This window comes from Bombus huntii, unplaced genomic scaffold, assembly GCF_024542735.1.
Source record: "Bombus huntii isolate Logan2020A unplaced genomic scaffold, iyBomHunt1.1 ctg00000108.1, whole genome shotgun sequence".
In the NCBI taxonomy this organism is placed as follows: Eukaryota; Metazoa; Arthropoda; class Insecta; order Hymenoptera; family Apidae; genus Bombus; species Bombus huntii.
This window is the reverse complement of record NW_026099361.1, coordinates 169,688-186,805: the sequence shown is the minus strand read 5'-3', so window position 1 is coordinate 186,805 and position 17,118 is coordinate 169,688. Positions and strand designations below refer to the sequence as shown.

Below are 17,118 nucleotides of genomic sequence, written 5' to 3'. Positions count from 1 at the left end.
TAAAATAATAATTATTTAAAGATATTAAGATACTAATTAAACGTTTCACTGTATTTCAAAATCTGGAACAACAAATTTTTATTTATAAAAAATGAAACTGTCTTTATATATTCTTTGTCATGATGCTATTTCTTATTACCGTGTCGACATTTTTTAAAATTCATTTTGTTATCTCTACGCAATAGGAAAATTCATATACTGCTTAATATTTTTTGCATATTATCCATCCACCGCATGATATCTTCTGAAAAATCAAAATATTAATGTTATATTATTACAATGCTTCTTAAATATCAATTTTTGACAAATTTGAAATCCAATATATTTTGCACAATTATTATTTATCAAAAAATTCCAAGTTAGTAACTTTCTTTTCAAATGGCAAATAACATATACTTTGACTTACCTGTAAGTTTTTGTTCCTAATCATCATTTCCTCTTATAGAACATCATTATTGTTCTTATAATTACTACCAGTGTCATAGATATTGTAGTGGCTACAACTGAATTAATAGAAAATGATAAATAACTGTGTATAACACTAACACATAATTGTGTATAACAATGACACATAACTTTTACTTACATATCTGTCGATAAGGGATTACTTACTGTGATATCCTGTTGATGTTTCTTAAGGCACTTGATTAGGTGCGATACGGTATCATTCCTTATGGTATACTGTAGATAAGTATTTTAGAAAATAACAAGAATAAATCTAAATTATTCAGAGGTTCCAGTTTCGGCTTAGACATAAATACAGGACCATTTGCAAAGAAGAAAGGGTGCGTTTCTACAGCCTCGTTATAGTAACCATGAATACCAATCTCTGAATTACTGGTTACTAAACATAAATATCCTATAAAATTTAATATATTTCTTTAATTTTTAATACATACATGAGTTAGTAGTTCTAAATTATGAATCATCCTACCTGTGATATTACGCTTTTCCTTATAATATCATCACTCGAGTGAACAACATTAAGATCATGTAAACCATGTCATCCTATCTTACTGCGAAGATACTTAGTTATGTTATCTAACATTATAAAAATATCATCAAATTCAAGTCCTTTTATTCACATCACATGGCCACGACGATCTGGTTCTTCGTTATATAATGTTCTAAAATTTGTCGTATATATAGGATGTACAAACCGTGATATCAAGGTATCAGTTCTTCCTTCCCAAGGGACAGTTTCATTAAAATTCTGATAGAATTAAAAATTAATTATTAATATTCTAACAATCATATATGTTAAATACGTTATAGTCAACGATATATACCTGAGCGAATGTAGGGGTGATTCCTTGATAATTATAAATGTCATCAGCCCACATCATTGTGCCACTTCTTTGTACTCCAGCCTCTAGATTAACAGCCTAAACAAACATACGAAATTTTATAGAAGCTGTACAAAATATAGTATATATGCGCAATATTGAAGCGTTCAAGGGGATATAAAGGTAATGTACATCACATACACGTGTACTCTCATGCAACAAAATACAATTAGATTTAATAGTATAAGCTCTTTTATTCATCATAATAGATTGGAAATTTAAGTGTCTTACGAGGGTGAGTAAAAAGTTACCCGCTCTGTCGGTGTAGAATTTATTTTAAGCAATTGTCAAAAAAGACATACATCATTTTTTGACATAATCACTCGATTTCTGTATACACTTTGTCCATTTGCCGAAGGACCTTTGTATTTTCTCATTAAAAAATGTTTTGGGCTGAGCTGCGAACCACGAATGCATCGTCGTCTTCACCTTTTCATCAGCTTTTTCGGCATCCATCTCGCACAAACTTTTTAAAATCCAAATCTGTCGTGCACTATTGCATAAGCAGAGCCGTGGCTGATTTGCAAATGATTTGCCACATTATCCAGTGTCACTCGTCTATTCCATAGAGCATAAGTTCATGAGCACGTTCAATGTTGTCATCGTGGATGTGGACGGGCGTCCAGCTGTTTTTTCATAACACTCGTGCGATCTTCTTTGAACTTTTGTGCCCATTCAAACACACTTCGTGACAAAACACTTTCTCCATAATGTGCATTAAATCTTTGATAAATATAGGCATCAAACATAACCTCCGACCACAAGAAACGAATCACAGCATCCTGCACTGTTTTCCTGCAAATCACCATTGCAAAGCGCCATTACTCGCGCAACGGTCACAAACGAATTGACGTAACACAAAGAAACCTGCGCAGCAGCACTGAACAGATATTGACGTCATACGAAGAGTGCAGATGGATCAATACGGTCGACAGAAGTTTTAACTATCTGGAGTGCGGATAAATTTTTACTGAGAGTCGTATAGGAATCTATAATCTGTAAGTACACCTTTGGCTGAATGGAAATTTCTCTTACATATAGTCAAAAATGCTGAAACTGTGTATTGAATTGGAAAGTGATAAAAAATAAGTGAAGTTTCGAGGTTGCATGTGATTGCATGAGTACACAGGACGTTTTTAGCGAATAAAAAATAATTTTGAAAGACACGAGACTTATCTTGTATTTTATGCACTCTCTGTGTCCGAATTTCCAGAAGCTCTCTATCTTATGAAGTGTTTTAGATTAGCCGGAAAATTTTGTACGTACGTACAAGAAGTATACGATCTAAGTGGAATATTCCATTATTCTCTTGATACAACAGAAACGAAATTTACAGAACTTCTCAGAAAGTTGGTTTATTATTACTAAATTTATAGAATTAATATACGTTTATCATCTTTACATACCTAAGTCGTGGAGGTTTATCGTGCGTAAAAAATTAGTGTCGTTTCAAAGTTACATTTCGTACATTTTAAGCCTATAATTTGTAACGTACAAAACAATGTAAATTTGAGCTGTTTCTTATCTCCACAATAAGAAAATCCAACTTTACGTTTTTTACACAATGATATTTATGGAACAGTAATATCATATTATTGCATCGCTTGGAGAATGAAGTCAAGGTACGATGTGACCCTAGTGTAAACGCTGGGATACCCAGCTGTGCCGCACTTATAAGCATAAGACACAATACCTATTAAATACGAGGTTAATTCATGTTGTATCAGCAGTGGTCCGCCGCGGTCAGCCTGAAAGGATCGTTAAATTTTTAATCAAAGATACTGAAATATATCGATCGAATTGTATTGAAATTATACTTATATACAGTAATAATCTTCTATTGATTTGTGTATTGAAATACTCCAATTTATAACGTACATGTTATATGTATTTTGAGCAAAACTAAGATTAGAAGGAAATTAGATTAAATACCATAACGAGGTGTGAGAAGTGGGCAAAACTATTAAATTGTGTTTATCTATTATTTTTAATGTTTAAGACGTCGATTTGATGTTAATTCGAATCGACGTGTCTTCAGATACCGTATAGTTTGTAGTAACTCTGTAACTTAATTACCGTACAAGAATCCTCTCCACCCTGAGCATGTTCGGCGCATATTATACCATCAGTGATATCAGGTGCATTAGGAAATTTGGAATAAGCTATTTTGCATTCGGCGTTCTTAATCACTGGCATTTGTACTTCCATTAATGCATTACGTCGTGGTCGTCCTACGAAGAAAATAAGAAAGATATTTAAGACTGGAACTATTTAATTTTATTATAAAATTGATATCACTTACTATATCTTAATGCTCCCCATCCAGCAACAAGGGGGTTATAGCCGACGAAGTTGCTCTTTCGTAGGGGCTCTTTCGTACAAATGGGATATACGTACCCTGAAAAATAAAAAAATAAATGAAAATGCAGGAAACGAATGACCAAAAGTATGAGAAAGAATTATACACGCTTTATGACACAATATATGTGTACAGTAAGAAATTTCAGGATATGATACTTCAGTAATACTCAATAGCATATATATATATATATATTTGAGGACTTACTCGAAAATGGCACCTCCTCCACCAATCTAAGAATGGCAATATTATGATTGTGTATGTTTTCTATTCCATCCATATGTGCACAATGTGCTGCGGTCAAAACATGCCTAGCCGATATCAGGGAACCTCCGCACTTCCATAGTGGTTTGTCTGGGTTTCGGGGATTACGAAAACCTAATGCAGCGATCCATGGCCAAGCGCCTAAAATGCAATAGTCATAGTTGTGAATATACATAATTTTTTCTCACATAACGGGTAACAACGATTATTACCTATTCGATATTCGATCATACAGCAGACGATAAGTACATACGTACAAATACTCTGAAATAGAGATTTGATAAAGACAGAAATTAAATTTTTATTCCAGTGGAATACAAATTATTAAATAATTCTATATAATTTCTATTTGAACTATACTGAACTATAAAGTTCAAACGTGTAATTTCTGCCCTAACAGTTTTTGATCTCTATCCATATTATTACTCCTATATCAATTTTTTATTTCAAGCAAAAAGATACTCTTCCTAACATGAAGTAAAAGAAAGAAATAATTCAAGTTAATAAGTAAAGTTACTACCGATAAAATCATAGCATTATTATTTAGTCTAATTGAAATGTACATTGATGTGCTGTTTAATGCCTTTAAAGTTCATTCTTTGCAGTAAATGGCTTATTATTAATCGGAAAGAAAGACATAAAACGTACCAAGTTCAGCTGGTTTACCATCGACCACCCTGGTATGAGAGACGTTGCTAAAACCACAGTATGGTGGTCGCAAAGCCTTATACTTATACACAGTTTTTATTAAAATTTCTCTCTTCTCTTTGTTTGGATCGTTCGGACAGCAAACGATCGTAACATTGCCCTGGTATCTGCACACTGATCGTCTATAAAAATCGGTGGCTGTACGGTACTGTATCTGCCATATTTCTTGCAGAGGTTTACATTTTCTGTAGTCAAGGCACCTGCCTTCTTGATTGTCCGGTGTGGTACATTCTGGATCAAACAATTTTAAAACATTTATACAGTTCAAAGATGCGTAAGAAAGCGACACCGATTACTCAACTTTCGAAGTAAAAGGCCGATCAAGTCCACCGGATTGCCCTACAGACACGTATTAATCCGTAAGAGTTAGTCATCATGTTGATAATAATTATCTAAAGAAACTTTTCACGTGAAAATATAAAATTTTAATTGATTAGATATTGTGTTAGCCATACTTAAGAAAGAAAATGAAAATGAATGAAATGAAAGAAAAGGACTACCTTCAACCTCATGTTTTAAATAAACACTTTGTCAGTTTTGCGGTAAATAAATTCTTAGGAATTCAGGACAGTTTTTAGTGAATCATTTTGTTTCGACCGTTCGCGGAGAGACGCGATCGCGAGATAGCACGTCAACGAGAGTTGTAAGTTCCCGTTACGATTAAATAATCGACGCCACGAACTGATCGATCCCCTTATTTCGATTATGATAATAAGGGTAGTTCAACGAAATTCCACAGAATTAACACAAATAAATTAATGTTTATTTCAACAACTTATTAACTAGAAAGATATAAATGGAACAAAAAAAATGTAACTGCGTTTTGGTTGATAAGTAATGCGCGACATACCACATGTGTTGACGGTTCGACATCTCGAAAAGTTCTGAACGCCTTTCGATTTTTTTCGTTTTTTCTGGAAGGCGACCCCCACTACGTTCGGATCACGCCACATTCTTTTACGCGAGGTAAAATACGGGCCACGAGTCGACGTTTCTGGAAGTCGCCCTGCTTAATGAACCATGCGCTTGCCACTACAATGTTTGTTTGCCGGGCAGACACGACGATCCGTCTGCGACATTATAGTGCCGCGATCGATAGTTAAGAATATGACCTATGGTAAGCCGCATGGCGTAACATTCTCCCCCCGTTGAGAGGGTACCGATCAAACTAGGGAGGTGTGGTTGAAGTTCCCATCTTATTTCGTCTCGGTGGCTAGTTGTTCGGGTTTCTCGAGATCGGGTTGAATTGGCAGTGGGACAAGCCTTTTGACGCCCCGATCCAAAATGCTCTTTGCCGTCTGAACTGTAGCTGTCCGGATGACACCATCGGCGCCTGGATGAATCTTGATAACTCGGCCCAGAGGCCAATGCATGGAGGGAACGTTGTCCTCTCTGAGGATGACGATTGTGCCCTTTTGGATGCTGTGTCCACCCTTGCTCCATTTATTGCGGTTGGTTAGCTCGTTCAAATACTCCTTATGCCAGCGGTTCCAAAAATGTTGTTTAAGCTGTTGGATATGCTGCCATTTGGAGAGTCGGTTCGATGGAATGTCCCTGAAATCTCGATCACGTAAGCACATTAATGAATCGCCAATGAGGAAATGTCCGGGAGTGAGGGCTAGGAGATCATTTGGATCGGTGGAGATAGAAGTTAGAGGGCGGGAATTGAGGACTGCTTCTATTTCTATGATAAGAGTATTACGGTGTTAAGCTCATATGTTTCTGTTTCTCCACTCGCGCTGCGCCATAATATCCTTTGATATTTCCGATCCTCTGGTCGTACGAGGAATTGCCGATACATTTTCTCGATGTCGCCAGTGAGTACGTACTGATGAGCGCGGAATCTAATTAATATGCAAAATAAATTGTGAATTGATTCGAGAATATAGGATTTCCCCATTTTCATGATTATCGTGATTTTTGTATAAATATATTTTTTAAGATACTAATAATTAGGTACTTATAAATTAGTATTATCAATTATTTTGCATTTATAATTCCGCCTCTAGTATAAGTGTTAATTGAAAACTAACTTTATGTTTGAAAAAGTACTAGCAAAGTCGTTGAGTAACAAGCCACTGATGCTAACACAAATAGCATTGTCGTAATTAAATATTTCTAAATATTCATTTTTCATTTTGAACCTGTAGAAACAATTTATTATATATACTATTAGCTAAGTAATTGCATATTTAATTAAGTCGAAATATAAAACTTAGTTATTTTAATAATTTAAAAAATAAAAAACTGACAAACATTTCAATTTAATTTATGGTTGGAACAAAAGACAGTTATTTTTCATTAATTGAAATCTTGCAATGCAGAGTACTTTCCAAAATACGCCGAGAGTATTCCTGATGGTGAAACGAGCGTTGCTTCATCGAACGCAGCTAAAGAAAACAACATCTATGTAGTTGGTGGTACGATGCCTGAAATAGGGGGCGATAAATTGTACAATACCTGTACTATTTGGGGTCCCGATGGAACTTTGATAGCAAAACACCGAAAGGTAAGTAATATATTCCTTTATGGCTTTGAATTTGAAAATATTGGGGCGAAGAAAGTGACTCTATCTAGGAATAATTTAGGAATATACATATGTACATACGTATACTATAACCAATTCTATAATTTACGGTTTATAAAATACGTTATGATACGGGAAACGCCCATTTTTGTTGTAATGTGTTTGTGTTGTATAAATTTTTCACATACTTAAAATATTATTATACTTATTTTTTCTCCTTTTTAAACATTATTAAATGATAGGATTTTTTAATAAAAGAAAGTGATAAAAACGCTGTCAGTTATTAAATAAAAAATAATTAAAGTTTAGGAGTTGGTAACTTTGATATTAAATTACAAAAGTTGCAGCAATAGAATTAGCGACTACATTTTTATGTTATTAGGTACATCTATTCGACATCGACATTCCTAATAAGATTACTTTTCGAGAGAGTGATTCACTCAGTCCTGGTAACTCCCTAACGACGTTCGATGTGAAGGGCTGCAAAATAGGTATTGGCATTTGCTATGATATTAGATTCGAGGAAATGGCACGCATTTATCGGAACAAAGGTACAGTAACTTAATCGATCAATACTTAACTAGCAAAAAATTAAATATCTTTCTTAAATATATTCTATATAAAATTAATATAATCTGTAACTCTGTATAAAAAGAAGCTTAATTTAAAAAACCAGTATATTTGCTGAAAATGAAACAAATAAAAGAATTAAAAGCACAATAAGAGGACTGTCCTCGCATATTCAGAAATGATGGAATGTGAACCGTGCAACTACGAAGTTAATTGGTATTCGGTGGCTTCATATTTCCTGCTTCTCTGGGTTAGGTTGCCAAATGCTGATATATCCAGCGGCATTCAATATGACCACTGGACCACTGCACTGGTCATTACTTCAGCGTTTCAGAGCGAATGATAATCAATTATACGTTGCCTGCATATCACCGGCTCGTGTTCCTTAAGCAAGTTACGTCGCATGGGGACATACACAGTTGACCAATCCCTGGGGAAAGATTCTTTACGATTTGGAAACTCAAGAGAATATGGCAATCACCGATATCGGTAATTTACAGCTTAAAATTAAAAGCGAGAGATCCATGATGTAATTAATTTTTAGTCTCGTTAATTTATCGATTTAGCCATCTTCCTCTGTATTTGTTGAATTTATTAGTAAGCATTACTTATTACTTCGTATGTTTCTTTTTTCTATCAGATCTAAAAGTTGTTGAGGAAGTAAGGGCTCAGATACCTACATTTTCTCAGAGACGTACAGATTTGTACGACACTGTCTGTAAGAAGGAGTAACTCTACACTAAAACAGAAAATGTTTTTTTATAATATTTCTACTACGATATCCTTTTTTTGTGAATTATTACTAATTTCTTATCATTTGTACTAAATGAATGACTCAATTAAGAAAACCAAAACGTTATAAATAATAATCTGTATATCTTGTGTATCAACATGTAATTGGATATTATAATAATATAGGAATGCTATAATAATATAGGATAATAATATAGGAGAATAGTAATATAGAAAAAAACTACATGCTTTTAAACACCTTTAATATCGATCACATAAATTGTTATAATTCACAATGATTACGCATACATAAAAGACCCCTTGATAGTAAAATTTACGATCAAAAGGCAATTACGTATCGTTTAACAACATTTAATTTATAACACCTTTTAAACATTTAGACAGATTAACACATAACACTTCTTATATATAAACATCAATTCGAAGTTATCAGCTTGGAGAAATTGGTCGATTAATACCTGTAGATTGTCTGTCTCGATGAAAGACTTAAAGAGAGCAAAAACATGATAATGCCGCTAATATAATATTCCTTCTTTCTTGTATCTGTCTGCCTCTCAGGTCGTTTTACTAATTACAATAAGTAATTTCGCCTTCTTTGCGCTCTCTTTTAACGCATTCGAGACCGAAAGAAATTCATATCAGTCAGTAGGCAAGGGTATAGTATACATATTTTATATATAACTTATGTAGTAATGTATATATCATGTTAATTTCATATTTTTTTCAATATAGAATTATTATATATATATATATATATATGACTGTACATAATACATTATAGAATAACATAGTATATAATTTTATATTTTAAAAATATGAGGCATACTATTTAAGATTGTCATCGATTTAAAATCAAAGTATGAAAAGGATACCCTGGAGAGAGTAAAACACAGAATCATTCTAACTAAACATTCAGATCGTACCGACACCTAGGTATCGTCTTACAATTAAATCTCGGTCTCGAATGGATTAAAATGAAATACATACTTGCAGCTTCAACATCTTCAATATCGAGAAGATTCAAACTTTACAAATAAATGTAAATTGCGATGTAAAACAACGCGATGTAAAAAGGGAAAAAGGAGGAAAGAAGGAACAGGGAAGCAAAGAGAAGAAACGAATTTTTCATTTTCTCTTGCCAGGAATATAAGATGCTAAGTAATCTTCCTAAGTAATCTCCTCCAGCTTTTTCTAGTTTGATCAATAATTATTAGTACATGTTAGGAAAACAAATAGAATTTTTGTTCTCAAGCGAGGTATAATCTAAATTTTGTATGTACACAAAAATGTTAAATATCTGTAATAAACATGGTATAATCAATTTTTTTACATAAAATTATATTGTATAGGCTATTGTTATTTAAACATTTTAAATTGGATGAAGAAAAAAAATGACGCAAATAAAACGTAGGACATTTTAATTAAAGAGACTAATATAGAGATTTATCTACTTAACTGTGATTAAATCATCTCCACTTAACGCTCTACCTCTTCTATTAATTATGCTTCGTTAAACTATGATTACAGAGGATGGGTTTTTTGATAAAATGACATTCTGACAAATATATATAGATCGATATATATAGATATAGATAGACAAATATATAGATTCTTACAACAGTAGTTATGAATGAACAGTAGTTATTGTATCAATTCCGTTCTTCAGAAGCTTCATTTGTGAAAAGACAATTCGCCAGAATATGGATTCACTGTAGTTATAGCTATAGGATTTCAATCTAGTTGACAGACTTGCTTTACGTAGAGAATATCTGTCTCTTGTTCTACCTTATCGCGATTCTCTCCTCATCTTATACGCTTTGTCGAGCAAAGTAATATTGGCATATATCTCGGCTCTGGTTACAATCATTAGTTTCCGCCTAAACGGTTAGAATCACATAGCTCGCGCTCTACTCTCGTTTATTCAACATTCAGGCCATATGGTCGCATGCGACGAGTTTTATGTTAATTCCGACCGATTACAATACCTTTCTTTCGTTTACAAGGAACGACGAGACTGGCAGTTGCGTGATTTCCAATGCAAAGGCCGCGATATCTGCACGATAACCTAACCTCAACCGATTTTGTTGTACTATTCTTACGTGGACTTCGTTTGTACCACTTTCGTAACAAAAATAGAATACGTAGAACACAGCATTCCGTTATGCGATATTGTCGATTCCTAACATCCGAAAAATCAGAGATAATTATTTCCCTACAGTTGTACATTTGTGTGAAAAATTACGAACGTAAAGTTGTTTGGTGCATGCACAGTCCTCCCCTCCGCTGCATTTGCGTGGACATGCTAGAAAGATTCACTTTTCCACGGTGAAACTGTATGTATTATAATTTCATTTTTACAAAGGTCGAACATCCTACTATGCATAAATTTAATATTAATATAAGCAGGTTTCGTGTTAAGTATTACATCTGACGTATAAGCACACGTGTGTACGAGCCTTGGTTTTAAATGTCTTATAGTAGACACCGAAAAGATTATTCAGTTGGATATCTGACTCAATATCAATATTTTACTAGGAGATAACATGTTAAGAACACGTTGGTGGATGGCATGGGAGATGATGAATGAAGACATACTTCTGTGAGATACATAAAATAGTAGTCAGAACGTATTTTGGCGCTTGGGGACAGCAACAGCTTTTTTTTTTTTTTATTTATTTGTTGGAATTACAATCAATTCTCGCGTTGAGAATTTTCAGTAATTTTTCTGGCGTGGCGCAGTGACATGGCTGTTTATTTACAATAAGTTAATACTTATTATAGATAGGTATAATTTATAAGTATTATAAGTAAGTGCATTAGCTTAATTTGGATAATTAAATGAATCTAACGTTTAGGTCTAGCGGGTAGTGCCTCTTCAGCCTGCGAATCTGGTCCGTCGTATCGAGTAGTCCAGTGATTAGGGGGTTTCGGTGTTTCTTGACTCTTTTGCTATATCTGTCGCTATATTTTGCTATTTCCTCTTTGACTGTAGGTATCTTGAGGTCGCGATGGATGGTTTCGTTGGTAACATACCAAGGTGCGTCTGTTCGTAACAACATCGAAGTAGTCAATAAGTTTGAAGAGTATAATTAAGGAAGCTATGAAGCAAGAGGTTAAGAACAAATTCTGAAAGAGGTTATGTACAACTCAGTAGTACTGCTTTACATTACTTTGCGAATTACTTTTCAAGCATAAAAATAGTTTAACAGCCACTTATAGTTACTTCCTTACCATTACATTCATTAAATTCGTTTGATTTTGTAAACTAAATAACCACGCTGACCAGTCTCTTATTTAAAATAGAATTATTTTGTCATATATCCAACAGTTTACTTTCTCTTCGTAAATATTATTAATAATTTTATCAATTTCGTATACTTCCATCCTTCGTATAAGTGACAATAAATCAGAAGAGCTTCATAGCAATATTGAACAACATACAGTCAACTACAGCACCATTAGATACATCCACCATACAGTCAACTACAACACCATTAGATAACAGCAATACAATAGATTATTATTTTCTACGTGTCATTGATTCATCATCATCATTTTCCATTTTTTTAGCATATGTAAAAACGTATCTGACGTAATCTTACCTCGCTCTTTGAGTACAAAAATCCATTCAAATGAAACAAAGGGAAAAGAAATAAGAAAACAAACACTCACATACGAATCTTCATTACATAACTGTATGTACTCCTCGAGGTATAATTACTCAGACACGTTACAGCGTACCTTCTTCGTTCCCTGATGGCTGATGTTGATCGTTGACGTTTATAGTGAAAGAATTTCGTCAACGGCGCCATCTGGATCCCTGTTGAAAAATTAAACTAGCCGCAACAGCACCATTAAGCTCATCACCCAGAGTAGCTTTTGTTGCTGAGTCGTGGAGGAATTATTATCATCAACGACATAAACTTTACCAGTTCCGGTAATGTTCTTCATGTGGTCCAGGCATTCGAACTCGCAACATCGCTTTCCAGGACGAAATTTTTTGCATGTCTGTAGTAAAAAGAAATCGAATCTGGTCCGTCGTATCGAGTAGTCCAGTGATTAGGGGGTTTCGGTGTTTGTTGACTCTTTTGCTATATCTGTCGCTATATTTTGCTATTTCCTCTTTGACTGTAGGTATCTTGAGGTCGCGATGGATGGTTTCGTTGGTAACATACCAAGGTGCGTCTATTAAGGCTCTTAGCGTTTTCGATTGGAATCGTTGTAGTATTTCGATGTTGGAGTTACTTGGACAGCAACAGCTGGTGATACTGTCATACACCTCCATTTATAAACTTTCGAAAATCGATGTGACCTTCAAACTTTAGTGTATTCTGTTTCACAGCACAAAATGTTTCCGAAACGTACGTTTATTGTTACAATAAACTTGACTAGTGGCTCTGAAATACTATCCTTGAAAAAACAATGGGGAAATTGGAGCAAAAGCAGAAGGAAATAAACAAAGACCTTGTTGGTTCGTAAAAATAAAATATGCTACAGGAAAAACTTTTTCCAACGGATTGAGATGCGACAAGCTTTAAAAGCTATGACGCGAATCGAGCGTTTGTCTACAAGAGCGCATTTTCGGTGGATATATATGTCGGAATGACATTGGGGATAGGGTTGTCGGTGTTTGAGGAGTCTTCATTGAAGGTAGCCATCGTTGCGGTGTAACGAAGATACGATTTATTGACACAGGTATGAATAACACAGGTTTGACAATCTACCACGGCGGTGAGACGTCCGCGACACTAGTGACAATGGTCTCCGGTTCGATAACGAATCCGCGGCCAACGGGATGACAGATGGGCGTTCTCGCTGAATCTAAGTCTGATTCGTAAAAATAATTGCTGAGCGTAAAGACGTTACTCTTTGGTCGACGGGAGCGCGTAAAAGAATGCCCGTCCCGTCCCGATGATGCCACAGAGGAAAACTATAATGGGGTGTGTCTAAGGACACGAGATCATCGGATTCGTCGAGGAAAGCCTTCGTTTAGGAAGTAAGGGAAATTGACGTTGCTGCTAATTGGTCAATCTCCATATCGGTGGTTAGAAAAAGATGGTAGCCGCCCTCGAGGGAAAGTTGCTAGTGGGAGACGCCGCTCGTTGAAAAATATGTCTCCCCTATCTTCCCGTAGTTGGGACAAAGACTGTTTGTCTGTTTGAAGGACTTTAGTTAACTAAACCTTAAGATTTATAACGGGCCCTCGGGCTAGCCGAACATGTACTGCGGAGACGCATCGACATCTGGCAATCATCTTACTCGAAGAATAGGGTCTGCGTGTGGCGAGCCACGGGACAGAAACCGTGGGAATGTTTACTGTCGCGTGTCGCCACGAATATTTCTTTTAAGGAGAACTATAGAATTACTCCATACCTTTGTTAGGCAAAGCGTTCATCCCTTGACCGCGGCTACGTTGGGCGACAGACTGTCACCTCGAGCCAAAGCTCACCGTCACTAATCTCGAACAATTACAATCGGATTGAATAACTACAATAGTTTAGTTACAGTTATAGTAGACTTTAGATTGCAATGTTGCGGGGCTATCCAAAGGTTCCGGTGTCCTTTCATCTCCGACATATAGATATACATGTATATGTGACGAAATATACTAAAGCAATATTGACCCTTTGTCGCTGAAAGTATCAAACTACAAAACTTCCTTTCAAATTTTCAGAATAAGGAAATCAGGATCATGATAAATAATTGGAACATAATTAAAAATAATATATCTTCTCTATAAGATAATGAATACATTGGTTCATTTAATTTTTATGGATATTCAAACGCTTCTGTGAAATAAAACGTCAAGATTATAGAGTATAAAATTCATAGCTATGAAATAACTAAAACTCTGATGTATTATTAAAAATATACGTTAGGTTGTATGTAGTGATACATACAAAGATTACATGTACAAACCCATAATTAACACAATGCTACCGCAACCATTCTGCAATCTACCTTGCCCAAAACACTCTTCCAGTCACCTCCAAACTCTTCAATTCTCTCCACCTAACCACCCACAAACCATTCACAAACATGCAATTCCCGACAAAAGAAGAACTTATCGTCAGTTGTCCTTAACATCTCGTTCATTCATTTGGTCCCTATCCCCCTATTTCCTCCCACTGCGATGATCGCACTACATTTTTCCACGTCTCTATTCTATTCTCTGGATGATCTGAATTCTCGAGCAGTCGAGTGACGATTGATCTGTACAATTGATCGATTTCTTTTTACTACAGACATGCAAGAAATTCCGTGTTGGAGAGCGATGTTGCGAGTTCGAATGCCTGGACCACATGAAGAACATTACCGGAACTGGTAAAGTTTATGTCGTTGATGATAATAATTCCTCCACGACTCAGCAACAAAAGCTACTCTGGGTGATGAGCTTAATGGTGCTGTTGCGGCTATTTTAATTTTTCAACAAGGATCCAGATGGCGCCGTTGACGAAATTCTTTCATTATAAACGTCAACGATCAACATCAGCCATCAGGGAACGAAGAAGGTACGCTGTAACGTGTCTGAGTAATTATACCTCGAGGAGTACATACAGTTATGTAATGAAGATTCATATGTGAGTGTTTGTTTTCTTATTTCTTTTCCCTTTGTTTCATTTGAATGGATTTTTTTACTCAAAGAGCGAGGTAAGATTACGTCAGATACGTTTTTACATATGCTAAAAAAATGGAAAATGATGATGATGAATCAATGACACGTAGAAAATTATAATCTATTGTATTGCTGTTATCTAATGGTGTTGTAGTTGACTGTATGGTGGATGTATCTAATGGTGTTGTAGTTGACTGTATGTTGTTCAATATTGCTATGAAACTCTTCTGATTCATTGTCACTTATACGAAGGATGGAAGTATGCGAATTGGGAGAAGTCAGGTTGAGAGATGCAAGATTTATACGCTCGTTCTGTCAGTTATCCCAGTGTCTGTTACGCGATAGAAAATGAACGAACTGAATAATAAATGCATTATCGGCATGAAGATTGCTTGATGTAGGCCACCGCTTTTTTTCTATCCTTCCGATACCATTTTTCTTTTTTTTCTTTTTTTGCGAAACACTTTGCTAGTCGTGAGAAGCAGCAATTCCCTTCTGCGAATCAATTACGGTTCACGAGAAATTGTATTATAGCCTGGAACGTATTCAAATTATCTTCAATTATTCTCGGCTGTTTCCATTTCCATTCGTCTCTTACGTAAGTACTCGTTTGATGTACGTACATAGTGAGACAATAATCGTTAACACCTTTAATGTCTTCAGTATTATAGAATAAGACGCGAAAATACGTTGAAACCTGACTTTTAGATTCGCGAGACTCTATAAGACTTCGAAAGTCTCTTGTTTCAGGCCGAATAAAAAATTGTAGATGAAGAATTACATTGCGAGGTCTGTTAAGGAAAATTTTAAATCGTATCGTTGTAATAGGATTATTTCAGCGAGGGAAATTACGTGTTGCGTGCGAAGCCACGAGCTTTCTTTCAGGCTAATATACATAATTGTCCTATCGAACTTTCCATCTAAACCGTTGCGCTCACACGTGGATTTTGCATTTCAATTTTCTTACTTACAGTCCAGTCCAGTGAGACCAAGTTAAATTTTTCAGCCCTCCGAGGTAGAATATGTTTTATAGAGAGACGTACAACGCCATGAAGGGGAGACAGATCAATAAATTGGGTTATCTTTAAATTACTGACAATCATTTCATCGACGCGGTTTCACCGACACCGAGTCCCCCGGCAACGTCTGTCAAAGCTTATTTACCGATACACTGAAATCAACCACAATCATTTTACCGACCTCTTCCTTTGCTGACAGTTATTATACTCGCTGTCATATGTTATCGTTGATTATACATCTTTATTTACAAATTCGTTCCTGTGTATAACGAAACAAAGGAAGAAACGAAAATGATACGTTTCATGACGCATTGTTAAATTATTAATTAACGAGAGTTACATATCTACATGAATGCTTTGAAATGTCAGTTATAATTCATGAAAATGGATACAAGCCATTTTACTATACATAAATAGAATTATAAAGACATGTTACGTACTAATGCTTTTACGAAATATATTTCTGTATACGTTTGACGTTTCTGTATTATTCCTTATGTGCTTTCTGCTCTTGTGTTTAGCTCGTCGGAAGTAAAAATACGTTAAGCGAATCAGCTAATCTATTCGAGCGTTTCAACGGCTCAGTCTTCTCTTATGCAACTACCAAAAGAGAAGATAAGTCTTTGGTTATACAACATTTCATAACGTCCAAAGTAACGGGGCACTAATTAGTTGCAACTTTAAGACAGACCAGATATCAGTCATCGTCCGTAAATACATTTATTACGATCGTTTAAAGTTTAAAGAAACACCGTTATAAAGTCGTAATACGAGACAAAGCGAAGAGAAAGTAAACTGTTGGATATATGACAAAATAATTCTATTTTAAATAAGAGACTGGTCAGCGTGGTTATTTTGTTTACAAAATCAAACGAATTTAATGAATGTAATGGTAAGGAAGTAACTATAAGTGGCTGTTAAACTATTTTTATGCTTGAAAAGTAATTCGCAAAGTA

The 17,118-nt window shown here is 35.1% G+C and overlaps 1 protein-coding gene across 1 annotated transcript; it reads right to left on the bottom strand.

The window, feature by feature from the left end:
- Nucleotides 1–2,614: 2,614 nt before the first annotated feature.
- Nucleotides 2,615–4,492, bottom strand: LOC126876963 (venom serine protease Bi-VSP-like). Its single transcript, XM_050639832.1, has 5 exons — nucleotides 4,182–4,492; nucleotides 3,913–4,110; nucleotides 3,649–3,744; nucleotides 3,423–3,577; nucleotides 2,615–3,094 (listed from the first exon to the last, which is right to left on the bottom strand). Exons 1-5 carry the CDS (start codon nucleotides 4,198–4,200, stop codon nucleotides 2,939–2,941), a joined length of 624 nt encoding a protein of 207 aa, XP_050495789.1. The 5' UTR covers nucleotides 4,201–4,492; the 3' UTR covers nucleotides 2,615–2,938.
- Between the last annotated feature and the right edge of the window lie 12,626 nt (nucleotides 4,493–17,118).

Excerpts from the sequence above, each read along its gene's own strand:
- LOC126876963 (XM_050639832.1), bottom strand. Across the intron at positions 3,745-3,912 it reads GGAGGAGGTGCCATTTTCGA|GGTACGTATATCCCATTTGT; the intron begins GTAAGTCCTCAA and ends TTTATTTTTCAG. Across the intron at positions 3,095-3,422 it reads GTGGAGAGGATTCTTGTACG|GCTGACCGCGGCGGACCACT; the intron begins GTAATTAAGTTA and ends CGATCCTTTCAG.